This window comes from Drosophila melanogaster, chromosome 3L (assembly GCF_000001215.4).
Source record: "Drosophila melanogaster chromosome 3L".
NCBI lineage: Eukaryota > Metazoa > Arthropoda > Insecta > Diptera > Drosophilidae > Drosophila > Drosophila melanogaster.
The window spans coordinates 15,517,179-15,531,722 of record NT_037436.4 but is presented as its reverse complement, the minus strand read 5'-3'; the positions used below and the strand labels follow the sequence as shown (position 1 = coordinate 15,531,722).

The 14,544-nt window shown below is 40.7% G+C and overlaps 9 protein-coding genes and 1 non-coding gene across 14 annotated transcripts; 9 read left to right on the top strand and 1 right to left on the bottom strand.

Annotated features, from left to right (window-relative positions):
- The first annotated feature begins 249 nt into the window (after positions 1 to 249).
- Positions 250 to 1,638, top strand: CG43248 (uncharacterized protein). Of its 2 annotated transcripts, none has more exons than NM_001274952.2 (2): positions 250 to 345; positions 1,196 to 1,638. In NM_001274952.2, the coding sequence occupies exon 2, from the start codon at positions 1,260 to 1,262 to the stop codon at positions 1,416 to 1,418; it is 159 nt and encodes a 52-aa protein (NP_001261881.2). In that variant the 5' UTR covers positions 250 to 345; positions 1,196 to 1,259; the 3' UTR covers positions 1,419 to 1,638. The 2 variants fall into 2 exon arrangements, with proteins under 2 accessions (NP_001261881.2, NP_001246767.1); NM_001259838.2 differs by lacking the exon at positions 250 to 345 and adding an exon at positions 753 to 1,059.
- An 841-nt stretch (positions 1,639 to 2,479) lies between these two features.
- On the top strand, positions 2,480 to 3,458 carry obst-H (obstructor-H). The gene is made up of 2 exons (NM_001038931.2): positions 2,480 to 3,053; positions 3,118 to 3,458. The coding sequence occupies exons 1-2, from the start codon at positions 2,493 to 2,495 to the stop codon at positions 3,364 to 3,366; spliced, it is 810 nt and encodes a 269-aa protein (NP_001034020.1). The 5' UTR covers positions 2,480 to 2,492; the 3' UTR covers positions 3,367 to 3,458.
- A 68-nt stretch (positions 3,459 to 3,526) lies between these two features.
- CG42728 (uncharacterized protein) lies at positions 3,527 to 4,103 on the top strand. The gene has a single exon (NM_001202182.1). The coding sequence runs from the start codon at positions 3,542 to 3,544 to the stop codon at positions 4,010 to 4,012; it is 471 nt and encodes a 156-aa protein (NP_001189111.1). The 5' UTR covers positions 3,527 to 3,541; the 3' UTR covers positions 4,013 to 4,103.
- A 103-nt stretch (positions 4,104 to 4,206) lies between these two features.
- Positions 4,207 to 4,813, top strand: CG42729 (uncharacterized protein). The gene has a single exon (NM_001038930.3). The coding sequence runs from the start codon at positions 4,215 to 4,217 to the stop codon at positions 4,770 to 4,772; it is 558 nt and encodes a 185-aa protein (NP_001034019.2). The 5' UTR covers positions 4,207 to 4,214; the 3' UTR covers positions 4,773 to 4,813.
- A 97-nt stretch (positions 4,814 to 4,910) lies between these two features.
- CG33985 (uncharacterized protein) lies at positions 4,911 to 5,832 on the top strand. The gene is made up of 2 exons (NM_001038929.3): positions 4,911 to 5,530; positions 5,593 to 5,832. Exons 1-2 carry the CDS (start codon positions 4,916 to 4,918, stop codon positions 5,809 to 5,811), a joined length of 834 nt encoding a protein of 277 aa, NP_001034018.1. The 5' UTR covers positions 4,911 to 4,915; the 3' UTR covers positions 5,812 to 5,832.
- A 637-nt stretch (positions 5,833 to 6,469) lies between these two features.
- Positions 6,470 to 7,398, top strand: CG33986 (uncharacterized protein). Its single transcript, NM_001038928.3, has 2 exons — positions 6,470 to 6,515; positions 6,574 to 7,398. The coding sequence occupies exons 1-2, from the start codon at positions 6,500 to 6,502 to the stop codon at positions 7,389 to 7,391; spliced, it is 834 nt and encodes a 277-aa protein (NP_001034017.2). The 5' UTR covers positions 6,470 to 6,499; the 3' UTR covers positions 7,392 to 7,398.
- A 187-nt stretch (positions 7,399 to 7,585) lies between these two features.
- Positions 7,586 to 10,012, top strand: CG7945 (uncharacterized protein). 2 transcript variants are annotated; one of them, NM_168624.3, is made up of 5 exons: positions 7,586 to 7,890; positions 8,259 to 8,755; positions 9,143 to 9,163; positions 9,221 to 9,363; positions 9,528 to 10,012. In NM_168624.3, the coding sequence occupies exons 2-5, from the start codon at positions 8,508 to 8,510 to the stop codon at positions 9,902 to 9,904; spliced, it is 789 nt and encodes a 262-aa protein (NP_730051.1). In that variant the 5' UTR covers positions 7,586 to 7,890; positions 8,259 to 8,507; the 3' UTR covers positions 9,905 to 10,012. The 2 variants fall into 2 exon arrangements, with proteins under 2 accessions (NP_730051.1, NP_648773.1); NM_140516.3 differs by lacking the exon at positions 8,259 to 8,755 and having other exon boundaries at positions 7,586 to 8,211.
- Positions 10,013 to 10,069: 57 nt separating this feature from the next.
- yellow-k lies at positions 10,070 to 11,103 on the bottom strand (the record flags this gene model as incomplete). The annotated part of the gene is made up of 1 exon (NM_140515.2): positions 10,070 to 11,103. The coding sequence occupies one exon, from the start codon at positions 11,101 to 11,103 to the stop codon at positions 10,075 to 10,077; it is 1,029 nt and encodes a 342-aa protein (NP_648772.1). The 3' UTR covers positions 10,070 to 10,074.
- On the top strand, positions 10,169 to 11,405 carry asRNA:CR43159 (antisense RNA:CR43159). The gene is made up of 2 exons (NR_048278.2): positions 10,169 to 10,327; positions 10,390 to 11,405.
- Positions 11,406 to 12,130: 725 nt separating this feature from the next.
- Positions 12,131 to 14,299, top strand: mex1 (midgut expression 1). 3 transcript variants are annotated; one of them, NM_001202181.1, is made up of 2 exons: positions 12,131 to 12,266; positions 13,695 to 14,299. In NM_001202181.1, the coding sequence occupies exons 1-2, from the start codon at positions 12,214 to 12,216 to the stop codon at positions 13,891 to 13,893; spliced, it is 252 nt and encodes an 83-aa protein (NP_001189110.1). In that variant the 5' UTR covers positions 12,131 to 12,213; the 3' UTR covers positions 13,894 to 14,299. The 3 variants fall into 3 exon arrangements, with proteins under 3 accessions (NP_001189110.1, NP_001261880.1, NP_524086.1); NM_001274951.1 differs by lacking the exon at positions 12,131 to 12,266 and adding an exon at positions 12,938 to 13,415 and having other exon boundaries at positions 13,695 to 14,250; NM_079362.4 differs by lacking the exon at positions 12,131 to 12,266 and adding an exon at positions 13,262 to 13,415 and having other exon boundaries at positions 13,695 to 14,250.
- Positions 14,300 to 14,544: the final 245 nt, after the last annotated feature.

The window sequence follows — 14,544 nt, the reverse complement described above, 5'->3', positions numbered from 1 at the left end:
TTATATTTAGCATAAATTTCCATGTGTAGGGAAACCGATGCCTAAGAGACCGATAAATCCATGCGACATGAAACTTTTACCTCGAATTGAATTTCGCTTTCATGTTGATAAGTTTAATTTATTCTTCGCATTGAACAAAATTCTCTTGTTTAATGATATGCTATTATTAGCGGCACGTATGAAAAAGCAGCTGTGCCTGTGGCTTTTGTGTGTTCCTCGGAAAAATACTAGGAAAATGCATAAAAACATATGCCATGGCATCTAAAAATATGTGCTCGTGTTTAGCTATTTCGATAAACGATGGGCACAAAGGCCACTATTTAGCAGGACATTGATCTCGTTCAGGTGAGTTGCTAATTGCATTAGAAACTTAGTCAGTCTCAATTAGTCAGCTCAACTATAGAGTTATTATTGCGGCTGAAAGCGACAGCAAAGTCAGACAAATAAGTCAGCACTACGTTCTGACCCAGTTTCATCATTATCATCACTTTGTCAAAAGCAGACTTCCAGATCATACGCAGTAGCATGGGTAGTATCGCATCGTATAGTACCAATACCTGCCTTTTGGAGATACGATACGCATTTACCTTTGTCTAAAAATAATAAATGATCTCATTGTTGACTGTTTGTTCTCCCTCAGGACTTTTTTTGGGAAACGATCGTGTTGTCATCGTCATATTTTGGGCCACTTGTTTTGGCCGCATGAAAAAGTATCTCTAGAAGACGCTGGCGAATGATATTAACACACGAGGAGATTGTCAATAAATGTACATGTGGATTGTAAATTAAATACACCTATATTGGGTTGCATCTATATATCGTGTCGTGTAAACATACGCAACGCAGCAGACATTCTGCCGTCGTTGTCTTTACAACTGAATCCACATACTGCACATATATATATGTACATACATACATGTATCTGTATCGTCAGCGCATTGAGCACTCTTTTGTTCAAACTCGATCGATGTTTCCCGTCATCCGTTCTGTCCATCTGTCAATTGCATTTAAAGCAAATATCGCCCATAAGAAATGGGCTATAATAAAGTACATTCGTATGTACGTACAACAACACGAGAAGATTGGTTACGTCTGCACTTGTTTAAACAATTCCTATAAAGAACTTCAGCCACTAGCTGCGCTTGTTGATTTTATTTATATTTTTAATTTTTTTCGATTTCTTTCCCCTTTACAGGTGCATGATAAAGTTAACCAGCATAGTCCAGCAGCACTTTTTTTCGGCCTTATCGTCCCTGGAAATGCTTGACAATAAATTAGATTTTGTGCAAATTCTCCCGTCCGATCGATCCACTCGATGGTGTCCGTCCGCCATGATGGTGCAAATAGTGGAAAGAAATCCGAGCACCGGACGAGAAATATACTATACTATACCTCAGGCAAATCGCAAGTTCGTGTGATTTATATCATAACAAAAGGTGGAGAAGCGCAAGTGAAATGCCAGATCGAAGATGGGATACCCTAATAACTATTATATTCTAAAAGCATGTTAAAGCAAGTGACATCAAAAAGAACACCTAATATCTCTTAGGTTTTTAATAGATAAAATGCATTGTTACATTAGCAATTTGCCTCATAACCTAATTTTAAGAAAATGCTAATTTTTAGGTAAATAAATGCACTTACAATCCATCTATCATAACTTTCCTTTTGATTAAGCTTATAAATAAATTTCACGATGAAAAATGTAGAAGTTAGCTAAGACCATGACCGATCATAATTTAAAAATGCAAAGTAAACGCATAAAATATATTATTTCGAACGTTAGAGCTAAAAATATTATAGTTATGAGATAAGTGTAATCTAAGATACTTTTCTAGACACCCTGTTTCGTTGAAATTTGGATGCGAAATGGAACGTGCATGGAGATAATTTCCTATCTACACTTATGCCTTATTCGAAATGACGGGGTAAAAGAAGTCTTTTTTGACAGGGTATATTCCAGTCTGATCATAACCAAACTAGTCTTCAGCTTGAAGTCTTGGAGTTTGGCTATCCATAAACAAAATACGGCCAATGCGGCGTTTGTTGAGGTCAATGATTTCTGTTGCGTTGTCTTTTTCATGCTTTTTTGACGCTTTTTGTTCATATGTTCGTATGTACGTATGTATGTATTGAATATTAATTTTTAAAGTTTTTCGGCTTGTGTAAACATATTCAGCGAAATACTTAAGTGGAACCATCGACCGCTGTAATGTCGATTCTGCAAGCAAATGATGACATAATGGAAGATAGTTGAAACTTGAAAGAACAGGAATGCTGTGATTCACGGGGACCAGAATATTTTGTAATACAATGAACCGCGTCTAGAGCTATCTCGAAGGTCTTTTCGATAAAACGATATTCAATTATACTAAAAAGAAATGCATGTCGGTTACTTCTTAGGGGGAAAAAAATCATCGCAGTAGGTCCATAAATATAATGGGAAAACCGTCGACTTGATTCAGTAGAACATTCCATACGGAGCCAATAAAATGTCCAAATATCTGATACACCTGTGCCTGGTGCTGCTCTGGAGCTCTCGGATAAATGCAGATCACTTTGACGAATGTGACGGGATGGACGATGGGGCATTTGTACAAAGTTGGGAGAGCTGCCAATCCTACGTGTACTGCGAGGGTGAGGAATCCCTAAAGGGCGATTGCGAGGATGGTGAATACTTTGATTCCGAGGCGGGAACCTGTGATATTGCGGCCAATGTGTCATGTTTCCTGGACGAAGTCGATGAACCCTCGGACCCGGAACCGGAAACAGACGAAGAAGAGGAGGAAATACCCGCGACACCAAGACCAACCGAACCACCGATTGTGGAGACCCCAACCGAAGTGGATATCATAAATATTGCGCCCGTTGTAAGGCCCAACTGTCCGATCAGCGATGATCCCGGCCAGGTTATATTCATGGCCAGCAATAATTCATGCACCAACTATTATCTCTGCTATCACGGCCATGCCATGGAAATGCACTGTGATAATGAGCTGTACTTTAATTCCCTCACCGGACAGTGCGATTACCCAGATAAAGTTCAGTGTGCCGTAAGTATCTTCTGCTGATCCTTTTACCCATCGATCTAAATTCTGATCTAAATTCCACTTGCAGTTCGAAGATCCGCGATCCCACAAGTGCCTGCCACACATGACCGAGTTCTTTCCACATCCGGACAACTGCAATTACTTCTACTACTGCATCAAGGGCTTTCTGACCCTGCAACAGTGCCCCTTCTACTACGGCTGGGACATAGAACGCCGGAGTTGTGTGCAGATAGGTGTGGCGAAATGCTATGGAAACTCCAGAAGAATAGGTCGGAAAGCCCCATTGCCACCCAGAAAACAACTCATCAAGTCTTAAGGGGAGTTGTCTACTAGATAAGAGCTCTATTTATTGACAAGTTACAAGATTGTGGCGACATGAGACCTTTAATTAAATATAACTTATTAAAGAAGACCTTGATTTTGATTGACTTGCCACCGGGCTGAGCTATAAAAAGCTTAGCCCACCACCACGAACTCCACAATGATCGAGAATGCAGCAATCTTTGCGCGTGGAACTGCTATTGATCGTTTACGGGTTGATTCTCGTTGTCTGGGGAATCAATGGATTAAACATACCCGAGTGCAGTGGCCAGAATGGATTTATTAACAATACGCGATCCAATTGCAATTACTCCCTCATCAATTGCTCTGGCCAGAACTCGATGTTCTGCACGGACAACACGACCTGCAATGCCAACTTCACCTGTAGCGACATACTTCCGGTGGATAATTCAACAGCACTACCCATAAGCACAACTCCCAATGTGGTAACCACAGCCTCGACAACTGTTTCACCTTCCGATATTCGACGAGAGTGTCGTCAGGGTGTTACCAAAAGATTTAGCTATCCGCAGAATTGTAACTACTTCTACTATTGCGTTGATGGCTTTCTGCTGGTGGAGCAATGTCCTATTGGCTACGCATTCGATCCCCAAACTGGAGCTTGTGGTGGACGTACGTAATCGCTCCAGCGATTGTACTTTAAAGTGAAAATAATCGCACCAAACTTTTAATTAAGCCTCTTGTCGTGTCAAATTAAACAATTATAGCTAGAAAATAAAAATGAATTTAGAGTCTTATCAGAGAACAAGCAAACCGCACAGCATTTCCACCTATAAAGAAGGCACTGATCTCGGCGATGAGGCAGTGCAGAAAGCCTATTGAATGTGGCAATTGTTGATAGTCTTGGCCTGCCTGTTACCTGGCTACCTCTGGGTGCAGGTGCAGGCGGTTTTTCTCGAGGAATGCAAAGGTGTGATCATCAATAAGGTGACCAATGAGAATCAGGAGTGCAGTGAGTTTGTTCACTGCGATGGCGATGATTCCTACTACTGCAATGGGGATTGTCGTGAGGCCGTGGAGTGTTATACCAATGTGGTTACCACACCGGTTACCACATTAAGACCCATAGGAACCTCTACGGAACGAGCACCATCCGCAGAGCCAGTCAATACTACATCTACGACTTTAGCTACTACCACGCCAACAACGATTGCTGTAACCACGACTACAAGCCAAGTTCCGAGCACCGATGTCTATGTCATCTGCAAGACGAGTGGAAGGAACGGGGTCTATCCCTATCCGGCAAATAGCAATTACTATTATCAGTGTATTTCCGGTTATCTGTTGCTCCAGCAGTGCCCACAGAATTTCCATTTCGATGTCGCCCAGGGACAGTGCGTTGCCACAAAACCCAATCGTTCATCGGGCTTACGTTTGTAAGATTCATATCCCAGTTTGTAATAAAGCAATTATCAAAGGCGTGTTCATGGGCAAATTATTTTCTGATAACGAAAGGTGGTAAGAAAACCCCAAAGTTTGCATACGCAATCGATCAGTTTACCATTCGAGATCGAGCTGAGAAGATGTTTGGAGTATTGAAGTTTGGATCCATCCTGGTGTCCCTCCTATTTCTGGCCACCAGTCATGCGGATGTTTTCGATGAGTGTAACGATGGTAACAACCTATCCTTTGTTACTTCGCCAAAGAGTTGCGCACATTATATCTTCTGCAACGGCGATGAGTCATACGATGGTGAATGCGAGGATGGCGAATACTTTAGTCAAGATATGGAAATGTGTGAGCCCATGGGCGATATCGACTGTCGCACGGGATCGGAGGTGCAAAGGGAAAACACTACCGACAGCTCCTCAACGGAGATTACCTCGGAGTCCAGTACGATTTCCACAGTTGTAATCACCACATTAGCCCCATCGGCAGTGGTCACATTACGACCATCAGTCAATCAAAGTGGAGCCAGCAGTACGACTTCCGTATCGCCTGCTATAGAGATTATTGTGACCAATGTGTGCCCACAACTGGATAATCAGAGTCGTATCGCATTGCTGCCAAATCAGAACTCCTGTTCAGATTATTACATTTGCTATCGCGGTGTGGCACTTCCCATGAGTTGTGCCACCAGTTTGCACTTTAATTCACTCACCGGAAAATGCGATCATCCCGAAAACGTTAGGTGTTTGGTGGGTTAACCTATGGTACTTCATATCTTATAATTTTTGTATAATAAATTATTTATTTACAGGCCATGACTTATAATCCCAGGGAGCAGTGCAAGCGACATGTAATCGATGTTTATCCGCATTCCGACAACTGCAATTACTTTTACCAGTGTCGCTCTGGCTATTTGATGGTCCAGCAGTGTCCTTTCTTCTACGGATGGGACTACGAGAAGCGATCCTGTGTAGCACTAGGTCAAGCCAAATGCTACAACAAGCTGCAAATGCAAATGAAAATTTATTAAATACACATAATAATATTTATTAAAAAAAAAAAACGAAATTTTACATTTAGTTAATTAACGAGCTTTGTGGAAAAATTGAAAATATTGAACATAAAGTGTTGTATGTTTACATATGGAATAAACCTAAATACTGGTAATCAATAAGACTTCTTTGTAAAACTATCAAGCAACACGGCCGACCTTGACTCTTTCCTAAATTTATCAGGTGATATCAAGCAATTCTTTCATATCTCTGCAAAATGAAGACCTTGAATCGAAACATTTGCCAAAATAGGCCAACCTTCGATTTGAAACATAGTAATTTGACCGATATGATACGATTTTCCTCACAAGGACAACATATGTCATCGTGATATCACCTAATCAATTTCCTAGCTAATCTCGGCTTCCTTTTCACCAGACTTTAAAATTAAAAATCCAGCATTAAAGTTGTATCTGCTTGCCATTTCGAGATACGATATCGATTGATTGCGAGGAAAGGGAGCCATATTTCTTTTTTGGCAAAACAAAATACAGGAGTCTTATCAACTTCTTCCTACAAGCAATTGAAAATGTTAATTTTCTGATACTGAGCCACATATGCGGCTGTATCTTGGCGCCGAATGTATCACATATATGCCAAGTTCACCGGGCATTACGAAATTAGAATATAACTGCGCTCTACTGGAGTCTGACGATAGAAAAAACGATGATGCTTAATACGGGTTAGTAAGATGGATATTCTCAAAACTAATAGTATGATGAGAATTTATTGGTTTCCAGCTTTCTATTTGATCGTGAACTGCTTGCTGGCCACAGCGCAATTAACCTGGAGACCATCGAAGCCCACAAACTCGGTGACCATCAGGCAGAGTGGTAGTAGAATATGTGCCAATCATTTGGTTGGTGAGTTTGTGGAGCATGCGGAGGACTGCCACATGTTTTACCTGTGCGTTGAGAACGGGGATGCAGTCCTGGCTTCCTGCCCACCAACGATGCTCTTCAATTCGGAGAGCAGACTCTGCGATTCGGCGACAAATGTAAAGTGCAGAAATGAAACGGATCCCATAGAGACTCCTCCATTCGATGGCGGAAATGGTGATGGAGATCCGAATAACATGGTCACGGATGCCGCCACTTATTGCTCCACGTTGGTGGAGCAACAACAATCCAGCGACAGGATTGTATATGTCGGCAGCTCGAGTAGTTGCAGAAAGTACTATATTTGCTACTATGGACAGGCGATCTTGCAGGAGTGCAGCTCGCAATTGCACTGGAATGCAATGACGGGTAAATGCGATATTCCGGAGAGAGCCCAGTGCACCGTAGGTGGTCAGGAGGATATGCCAACGAATGGAAATTCCGGTTTCCCATCCGGTGGCACCGCCATTTCGAGTGATCTCATTCACTGCCCCGCCTACGGACAGCATCTGTATCCCCATATGCAGCGATGCGAGTTCTTTATCTACTGCGTCAAAGGACACGCCAGCCTGCAGCAATGTCCTTTCTATTACTTCTTCGATATTGCCACCAAAAGTTGTCAATGGTCGCGCACGGCTCAGTGTGTGCGAGATTTAAATTTGGCACCACTAATAAAATAGAAGTTTTAATATATGTAGCATACAATTTTTTGAACTTTGGGAGATACCAAATGCTTTTAGAGAGGTTTCTTTTAAAAGTACTACTACTTTTAAAACTCCCGCCGATTACAGATGAAAACCAGAACTAATGTGTGTACACACTAACTTTCGACAACAATGTTCGATGAATCGGTTTCGATAAAGTTGACTATATGGCCACTGTTCTTTTTTGCGGTAGTCAGACACGGTCATACAAATCCCACAATATAATGTTAAATTAATCATATTTATACTTATCTTCATTTAAGTAAAGCGAAATATTCGATTGACCCTCGAAGTAAACAACCCAGGTGCTCAAAAATGAAGCTAACAAAGTTAGATTAATCGGTGTCTACGAATTATCTGGAAACACAAGCATTTCCCGTCATCTAACTCAAACTGCCCAACTCGAAAAATCAACAATATTTTTGCATCGGGCCAAAGGTGCATTAAAACCGGAGCCTCAAGTCTCGGGCGGCAGGTAATTTATTCAAGTTCAAAACAGCCACCCGGGGATTCTCCTAGACATCGGTTGCCACAAGAAAAGAAGAAGAATTAGGCGTAATCTTCTAGAAAATTGGTGATTTCAGCCGAGAATGTTTGAGAATTTTCGAGGTATTTTTCGGAAACGGCGTCGCTGCGAGTCGGACACAACACCGCCGCCACCGCCGCCGCAACCCGCCCAGGAGGCGGAGATAATAAACCGATATCCGGAAGATATAGAAGCCGATACGCCCGAGTCCAATGATGGCTTTGACGCCTCCTGGACCGAAGGCTCTTTTCACAGCCCACATTCAGATAGGTAATTGAATTCTGCGCATTCACGCTTCCTCTTCTCTCTTATTGCAGCTTCAAAGCAAAAACAGATAAAATTAAGCTTAAGCAACAGCATCAAACACTTCGACACCCACTCGAAAAAAAAAGCTTAAGACATTCCAAAAAAAGTAGCCAGCAAAGCGGCTAAAAAAAAATAAATAAGATAAAACCAAAACCCAAAACGAAACAGTAGGCAGCTATCCAACCATCTTGGGTGACAAACACTTGACCGGCTTTTTGGAGGGCGACAGGTTTAAATCAAATCTGGAGCAGCCGCAGGATATGGAAGTTGATGCGCCAACAACGCAGGAAACCAGTGACACTCATCATCATCACCATAGTACTTATCACCAGCAGCTGCATCAGATCTCGCCCAGCGATTACCACTCGGAGGCATCCATGAATTTTGATCATTTGCAAGACCTGAGGGCCGATGCCATGGCCTCCTCATCCCCATCCGGATCCGGAGGTGGTGGCAATGGCGGGAACAGCTCCTACGGACTCGTCGACGATAGTAGAGCTCTGGACAGGTTGTTATTCCATCATAACTAAAACCAAATCAGACACGAAACCAAAACAATACCACCGATTATATTCACACAACCTCGTAGCGAAACAAAAGTTATACGTTTCTTATCTATTATTTCTTCACACTACCAGCTACCAGCTTCATTCGAATCTTTTGTTCCATAATAGTAATGGTGATAGCTTAAAGTATCTGCCGCGAACGCCCACACAACTCTCAAAAGAGCTTTGTGTGCGAGCGCCTTTTCTTGTAGACATATTCTGGTTATAATTTCGTAGCTCTATAAGTGGTCAGTCGATCTGTAGCAGAGCGATCTAACAATCTAACGTTGCTTGTCTCGTTTCATGACTTAACCACTGAACCGCAATCACACTTAACCGACATGTGACAGACCATTTAACGCCAGCGAGAGGTAAATCTTGAATTTATAATAACCACTGAGCGTGACTAACCTTTGAGTGACTCGCAGATTTGTCACCATACTGGATAGTTTGGATGCACGTGTGGAGAAGCTGCGCAAGGATGCACTCAACCTGCAGGAGAAGAAAGACTACCTTCTGATGTCCATGGATCTGATCAAGAGCAACGAAATGATGCAGAACATGAGCGAAGGTAAGTGACAGTGATTCTTAAAACTAATTTGAACCCTCATTGTTCATAGCTTTACTAAAATGTGTATTATTTCGAAGTCGGAAGTAATGGTTTCTGATGACAAACTAAGTAAAGGGTTATTCATAGTTGACTGTGAGCTAATGTTGTACCACCTTCTTTTGCAGCTGAACGAGAGGAGATCATTTTGTACCTACAACGGGTGAGCTCTCGCTTGGCCACCGTGGAGCTGCGTGTGCGCACTGTTCGGGACAACTCTCAGGAGGATTCCCTTAGCCAGATAAATGTATTGATTGACAGCATGATCAAGATGGGTGATCCCGTGATCGGACGCCAACGATGCCAGTTTTACTTAAACGCCTGCTGCAGCAGCTCAATGGATCCATCCGGACACATGGACACCGTGCCCGAGGCCGATGTTGGGCCGGTCGACAAGAAGTTCGAGAGCGTTTTGCTTGGCTGCACTCTGGACGATCAGAAGAACATCAAGAAGCGGCTCCAGGCCTTAATGGCTTATCTGAATAAGCAAACTGTTAGCCATTAATTAAATTGTTTTTTGGTCTATTAACTATTCATAGCATTATTATCAAACCAAACGAAATACATCACCAAGCTAGATGAAACGAATAATAAAGAAAGCAGCATATACACCAGGCCAGCAGTGTTTGAATCAAGTAAAATATAATTTTAATATTTATATTAACAAACTAAATGTTATAAGCTAGGAAAGCACATGTCCTTCGCATTCAAGACCCGATCACTTAGGACCCATAATGCATCATTGGAGGTGAAGAAAATCTGCTGAATGTTCTTCGATGTGATATATATGATTTCGTTGCCCTCGGCTGTGATGTTGGCTAGTTTGGCACATCGTACGACAGCTCCGAATTTGGGGATAACATAGTACAATGTTCCGAAATTGTCGATGATCATGCTGCGACTGCTGCCCAGAAGACTGCCCAAATGTGTGAGTTTAATGCTATTGTTAATTGGTTTGCTTGCTAATTCGCTTTTGCCTTCAATTTCCAGTCTGTCCACCGTACTGTATAGATCACCATCCTGGTCGGAGAGTATGAGTTCCCCTTGAATTCCGAAGATGAAATCCACTGGCTTGATGGGAAACGATTGATTCATATTCTCGTACTTATTGCTCTCCAAGGATAGGCGGTGCCACGTCTGCTCCAGGATGTCGTAGGCTAGAATTTCTGGTACCTTTCCAAGGATGAAGTAAATATGGCGCTCGTGCTCGCATCCCGGACTCTTGGGTCCCATTTGGACAGTCAGAAAGTGGGTGTCATTAGCACCTATATGGTGTCCACAATCGATTCTCAATAGCTCCGCGTTGTTACGCATCAGATCGAAGACAAACAAACGGGGTGAGCACGTGCTGCCGGGAAATCCGATGTCCATGACCCACAGTCGACTCAGTGCATCCACCTGGGACCAGTGTGCCTGTTGTACCAGAGAGCAATCATCATGATCCCCCATGGAATGAACATCGATGTGGGGAAAGACGACAGTGGGCATGGGAAAATAGGAAACCGGCCATTGCGCCTCGATCAAAGTGGGCGCATCGTTGCTTTCTACATTTACGCTGAGAAACACTCGCGAAAAGTGCATCGATAGATGACGGACTTTGTAGCTGGATTCGTTTAAACCAGATTCGGATAACAGCCAGGCGTCCGTGGCCAGAATTAGACCAACAATGAGAAATCCCAAGCCGAGGACACCATGTGTGACCATCTTTAAACGCGAATTCAGACTGAGCTTAGGGCTAGAGAACTCTGCTTACGTTGTAAGTGCCCGTTCAAGAAGTCCACCAAAGTGTCTACATCAGCAGTTGGGATCGGGTGTCGCCGAATATATCGGCGACCTGCATTAATGGGGACCAGCATTGGAGTGTTTCTCTATTCACTTGTGGTCCCAAAAAAAAAAAGCTTACCAATTTCAATCGGAGAATATCGAAATCATGACACAGTTTCCTCTTAAAATTACCCAAAATTGGATTGTTATATTTTTCAAAATAAATCAAAGTTAAAACCAACAAAATGGTTGTTTTGTACCACCATAATAACCTATAATAAATAAATCATAATAAGGCTATTTTTGTCGAACTTTAGCGATATTGATAAGGTTCCTGTGAACTGAACCTACCTTAAGTGCTTAGTTTTAACATAACCTTAATGTTAACGAGTATTTCTTCGCGTAAAAGTACAAAAAAACCCTATCATATCTTTACAGCCATTATAAAGATTGCTTATAGATGACTGATTTCACTTGGGAATTGCCAAAAAGCTAAAGTGAACCCCCGAGGAATCAATTAATGTTGTTTAGCTTTCAGTTTTTAGTACATTCGTATTTTTTTAAGTATTAAAATTATTTAATCACACGAATAAACATTAAGAAATATTTTATTCTGGAAACTTTCTTCGTTATAGAGCATTTATCGTTGTAAAAAAAATAATTTCATTAGTTTACATTACATTTTCGTTTATATGTTTAGATTTTTTCTAATTAAATGATATTGTATAATTTATTGCAAAAATTATAATACTCACTTCAAATAATCTGAAACAAATCCACCCACTCCGAAAAATGTGGTAAGCTTTATTTTCTAACACCTCTCTTCTGATTTTATTGATTATAACTGGAATCTTTATCGGTTTCTCTCTTTTTCCATCAGTAGGTTGAGAGCTTTTCATACTTTTCACGCCGAAATGGGAAAAATGGCACTGCGCGTAGAGTCAGTTATCCATTTGAGTTGGCCAAGATCAGATCGAAATACGCTAAAATCATTTTCGGGAGCACAATCGAATACTCATACAACACACACTTCAAACGAGGATTATCATCATGTGCAACGCCATTTGTGAATGCCTTAAATGTCCTGGCAAAGTTATTTGCTGGTAAGTTTCCATCAGATTGAATATCCTTTTAAATTAAGTATTAAATAAATAATTACACAAAAATGGATAGTCGACTTTAGGCTTTTTTTAACTATTATGGTTTTACCATAGAGATAAGGTTTGATGAAAAATCCCCCAACAGCGTTATTTTCGTGGTATTTCAAGTACTATTCCTGGTATTGGCAGCTTAATTGACAACTTTCCACTATCAGCTAATAGGTTTTTTTTTTATAGAGATTGCTAAATCCTCGAGGCATTACAATACTCTTCATATTGAGCAGAATTTCTAGAAAGCTCCTACCATAGTTAATGATCAATGATAACAGGTATATTACTTCCTGCTCAGTAATGCCTTAAATATAGAAAGTTTGTTGTTGGTAAAAACCGCTTCTATTGCCACAAAGTTGATTGTTGTCTTTAAACAATCTAGAACGGATGAGACATACATATCTTTAAACGAACAAAACAATTTGTCATTGTCACAAACATTCTGCGCCCTACTCTAGTTAAAAATGATTCATCTACCTTTGCGACCCTAATCAAATTCTTTGGTTATTTTTTTTTTGTTTTGATTTGGAACAAAATAGTCAATAAAATCAAATGTAGGGAATTATGTGCTGGAATCGACGCTTAATCGTTGTCATTGTGTTTATCGTCGTGCTAACAGTAGTTTTCTTTATAATATTTCATATATATGATAAGTATTACGATCAATCCCTCTTCACTCGAGATGTTTAAGTGGCAAATAGCTTTATTCTGTATTTTTATTCTGCTGGATGCACCAGTACGAAAATGATGGATAATACGATACAGATACCTCGGTCGAATGGAAACATTGTAAGCTCCGTTTTCCAATAACTCTCACCCATTTTTCTCACTGGCGTAGTGATAATTATAGTCGACTTGTTATCAGTCTATTTGTTATTTTTTCGGCCGATATGATTAAAGCTTTCAATACCTGTAGACCCCAAAATGCGGTCGATGACAGTTACCCGCTTCAGTTAATATTTTGTGTTGGTCAACCACGCATCGGGAATCGGAAATATACTGTACAGTATATCTATCTATAATAGAATAACCCAAAAAAGTCATCACCATGTGCAACGCTCTCTGTGAATGCCTCAAATGTCCCGGCAAAGTGGTTTGCTGGTAAGTTTCCATCGGTTTCTGGCTCACTAATCATCATATACAAATATATACTATATATATATAAATTATATGTGAGAGCTCTTGACCAGCTCTGGATGAAGCCAATTTGGGAAATTTAGAAATGGGTATCTTCAGTTACAAGCATCCTAAGTATTCGGGATTCAACCTGATTGAAATGAACTAATTGAACTGATCTGACAACAAGATCTGACATCCAGGATATCTCCATCTTGATCATGTGTAAAACTTTTCTAATCAGATCTTTCCATATCCTTGCAGCTGCTGTTCCTGCGCCTGCAAGATGCTCCTGAGCATCGTGTTTTCTGCGCTCCTGATGGTCGTGGTGATCGGCTTGATTGTCTACTTCACGGTCTTCTATCACAAGGATAAGAACACGGATGAGGTGCAGAAGCAGGTCGCCCAACTGACGCCCATTGTGAAGCGCAGCATACGCGACTACTTCAACAAGGAGTACTGATCTGAGGACATGAATTTATACTATAGGCCATATTAATAATAACTCCGTCGAAATCGAAATTGAAACGAACTAAGAACCAAAGCCGTTCAGTGCATGACTTAATCTAATCGCGTCGGATGCTCGTTATGGGATTTTTTCTTATCTATAGATAGTTTGGGACTCAATTGAATGGGCAATTTGTGCGTTCTTTAGAAAGGTAGATAATGTTGGAGCGGCAAAAAATGTGACTCACTGTATACCTTACAATACATTTTGAACTCGAAACCCAGTAAAGCATTCACAATATATATTTAATGTATAATATGTATGAATGTAAGGCAGATTAAAAAAGTTATATTGTACTGGATGACACACTATAAACAAGACAATAAAACTAAAATATCTATAGAAAATTGAAAGTGGAAATAAAAGTAAGTGTATCATTAATTAATAGCATCTCTACATACTGGCTTTTAAAATTTGTAAATCTAAAATAAGCTAATATTTTAAGCTTGGGGGAAAGAAATTAGAAAACTTCGTTATTGAAGTGTGAGATATTCACTAATAAATATTTGAGCTAGGGAAGTTCAAATATTTTTTTAAGATGAGGGTTTACCAGCAGGGAAACCCCTCATTACCACAGTCCTTCCAGCTGTTTTCCTAGTTTTATGT

What these genes read in the sequence shown, in the direction of transcription:
- CG43248 (NM_001259838.2), top strand. Translation starts at nt 917, where the DNA reads ATGTATCTGTATCGTCAGCGCATTGAGCACTCTTTTGTTCAAACTCGA. An exon ending in ATAATAAAGTACATTCGTAT is followed by an intron (nt 1,060 to 1,195) that starts GTACGTACAACA and finishes TCCCCTTTACAG; the next exon opens with GTGCATGATAAAGTTAACCA.
- obst-H (NM_001038931.2), top strand. Translation starts at nt 2,493, where the DNA reads ATGTCCAAATATCTGATACACCTGTGCCTGGTGCTGCTCTGGAGCTCT. An exon ending in CAGATAAAGTTCAGTGTGCC is followed by an intron (nt 3,054 to 3,117) that starts GTAAGTATCTTC and finishes TTCCACTTGCAG; the next exon opens with TTCGAAGATCCGCGATCCCA.
- CG42728 (NM_001202182.1), top strand. Translation starts at nt 3,542, where the DNA reads ATGCAGCAATCTTTGCGCGTGGAACTGCTATTGATCGTTTACGGGTTG.
- CG42729 (NM_001038930.3), top strand. Translation starts at nt 4,215, where the DNA reads ATGTGGCAATTGTTGATAGTCTTGGCCTGCCTGTTACCTGGCTACCTC.
- CG33985 (NM_001038929.3), top strand. Translation starts at nt 4,916, where the DNA reads ATGTTTGGAGTATTGAAGTTTGGATCCATCCTGGTGTCCCTCCTATTT. An exon ending in CCGAAAACGTTAGGTGTTTG is followed by an intron (nt 5,531 to 5,592) that starts GTGGGTTAACCT and finishes ATTTATTTACAG; the next exon opens with GCCATGACTTATAATCCCAG.
- CG7945 (NM_168624.3), top strand. Translation starts at nt 8,508, where the DNA reads ATGGAAGTTGATGCGCCAACAACGCAGGAAACCAGTGACACTCATCAT. An exon ending in GATAGTAGAGCTCTGGACAG is followed by an intron (nt 8,756 to 9,142) that starts GTTGTTATTCCA and finishes GACATGTGACAG; the next exon opens with ACCATTTAACGCCAGCGAGA. An exon ending in GATGCAGAACATGAGCGAAG is followed by an intron (nt 9,364 to 9,527) that starts GTAAGTGACAGT and finishes CTTCTTTTGCAG; the next exon opens with CTGAACGAGAGGAGATCATT.
- mex1 (NM_001202181.1), top strand. Translation starts at nt 12,214, where the DNA reads ATGTGCAACGCCATTTGTGAATGCCTTAAATGTCCTGGCAAAGTTATT. An exon ending in CCTGGCAAAGTTATTTGCTG is followed by an intron (nt 12,267 to 13,694) that starts GTAAGTTTCCAT and finishes ATATCCTTGCAG; the next exon opens with CTGCTGTTCCTGCGCCTGCA.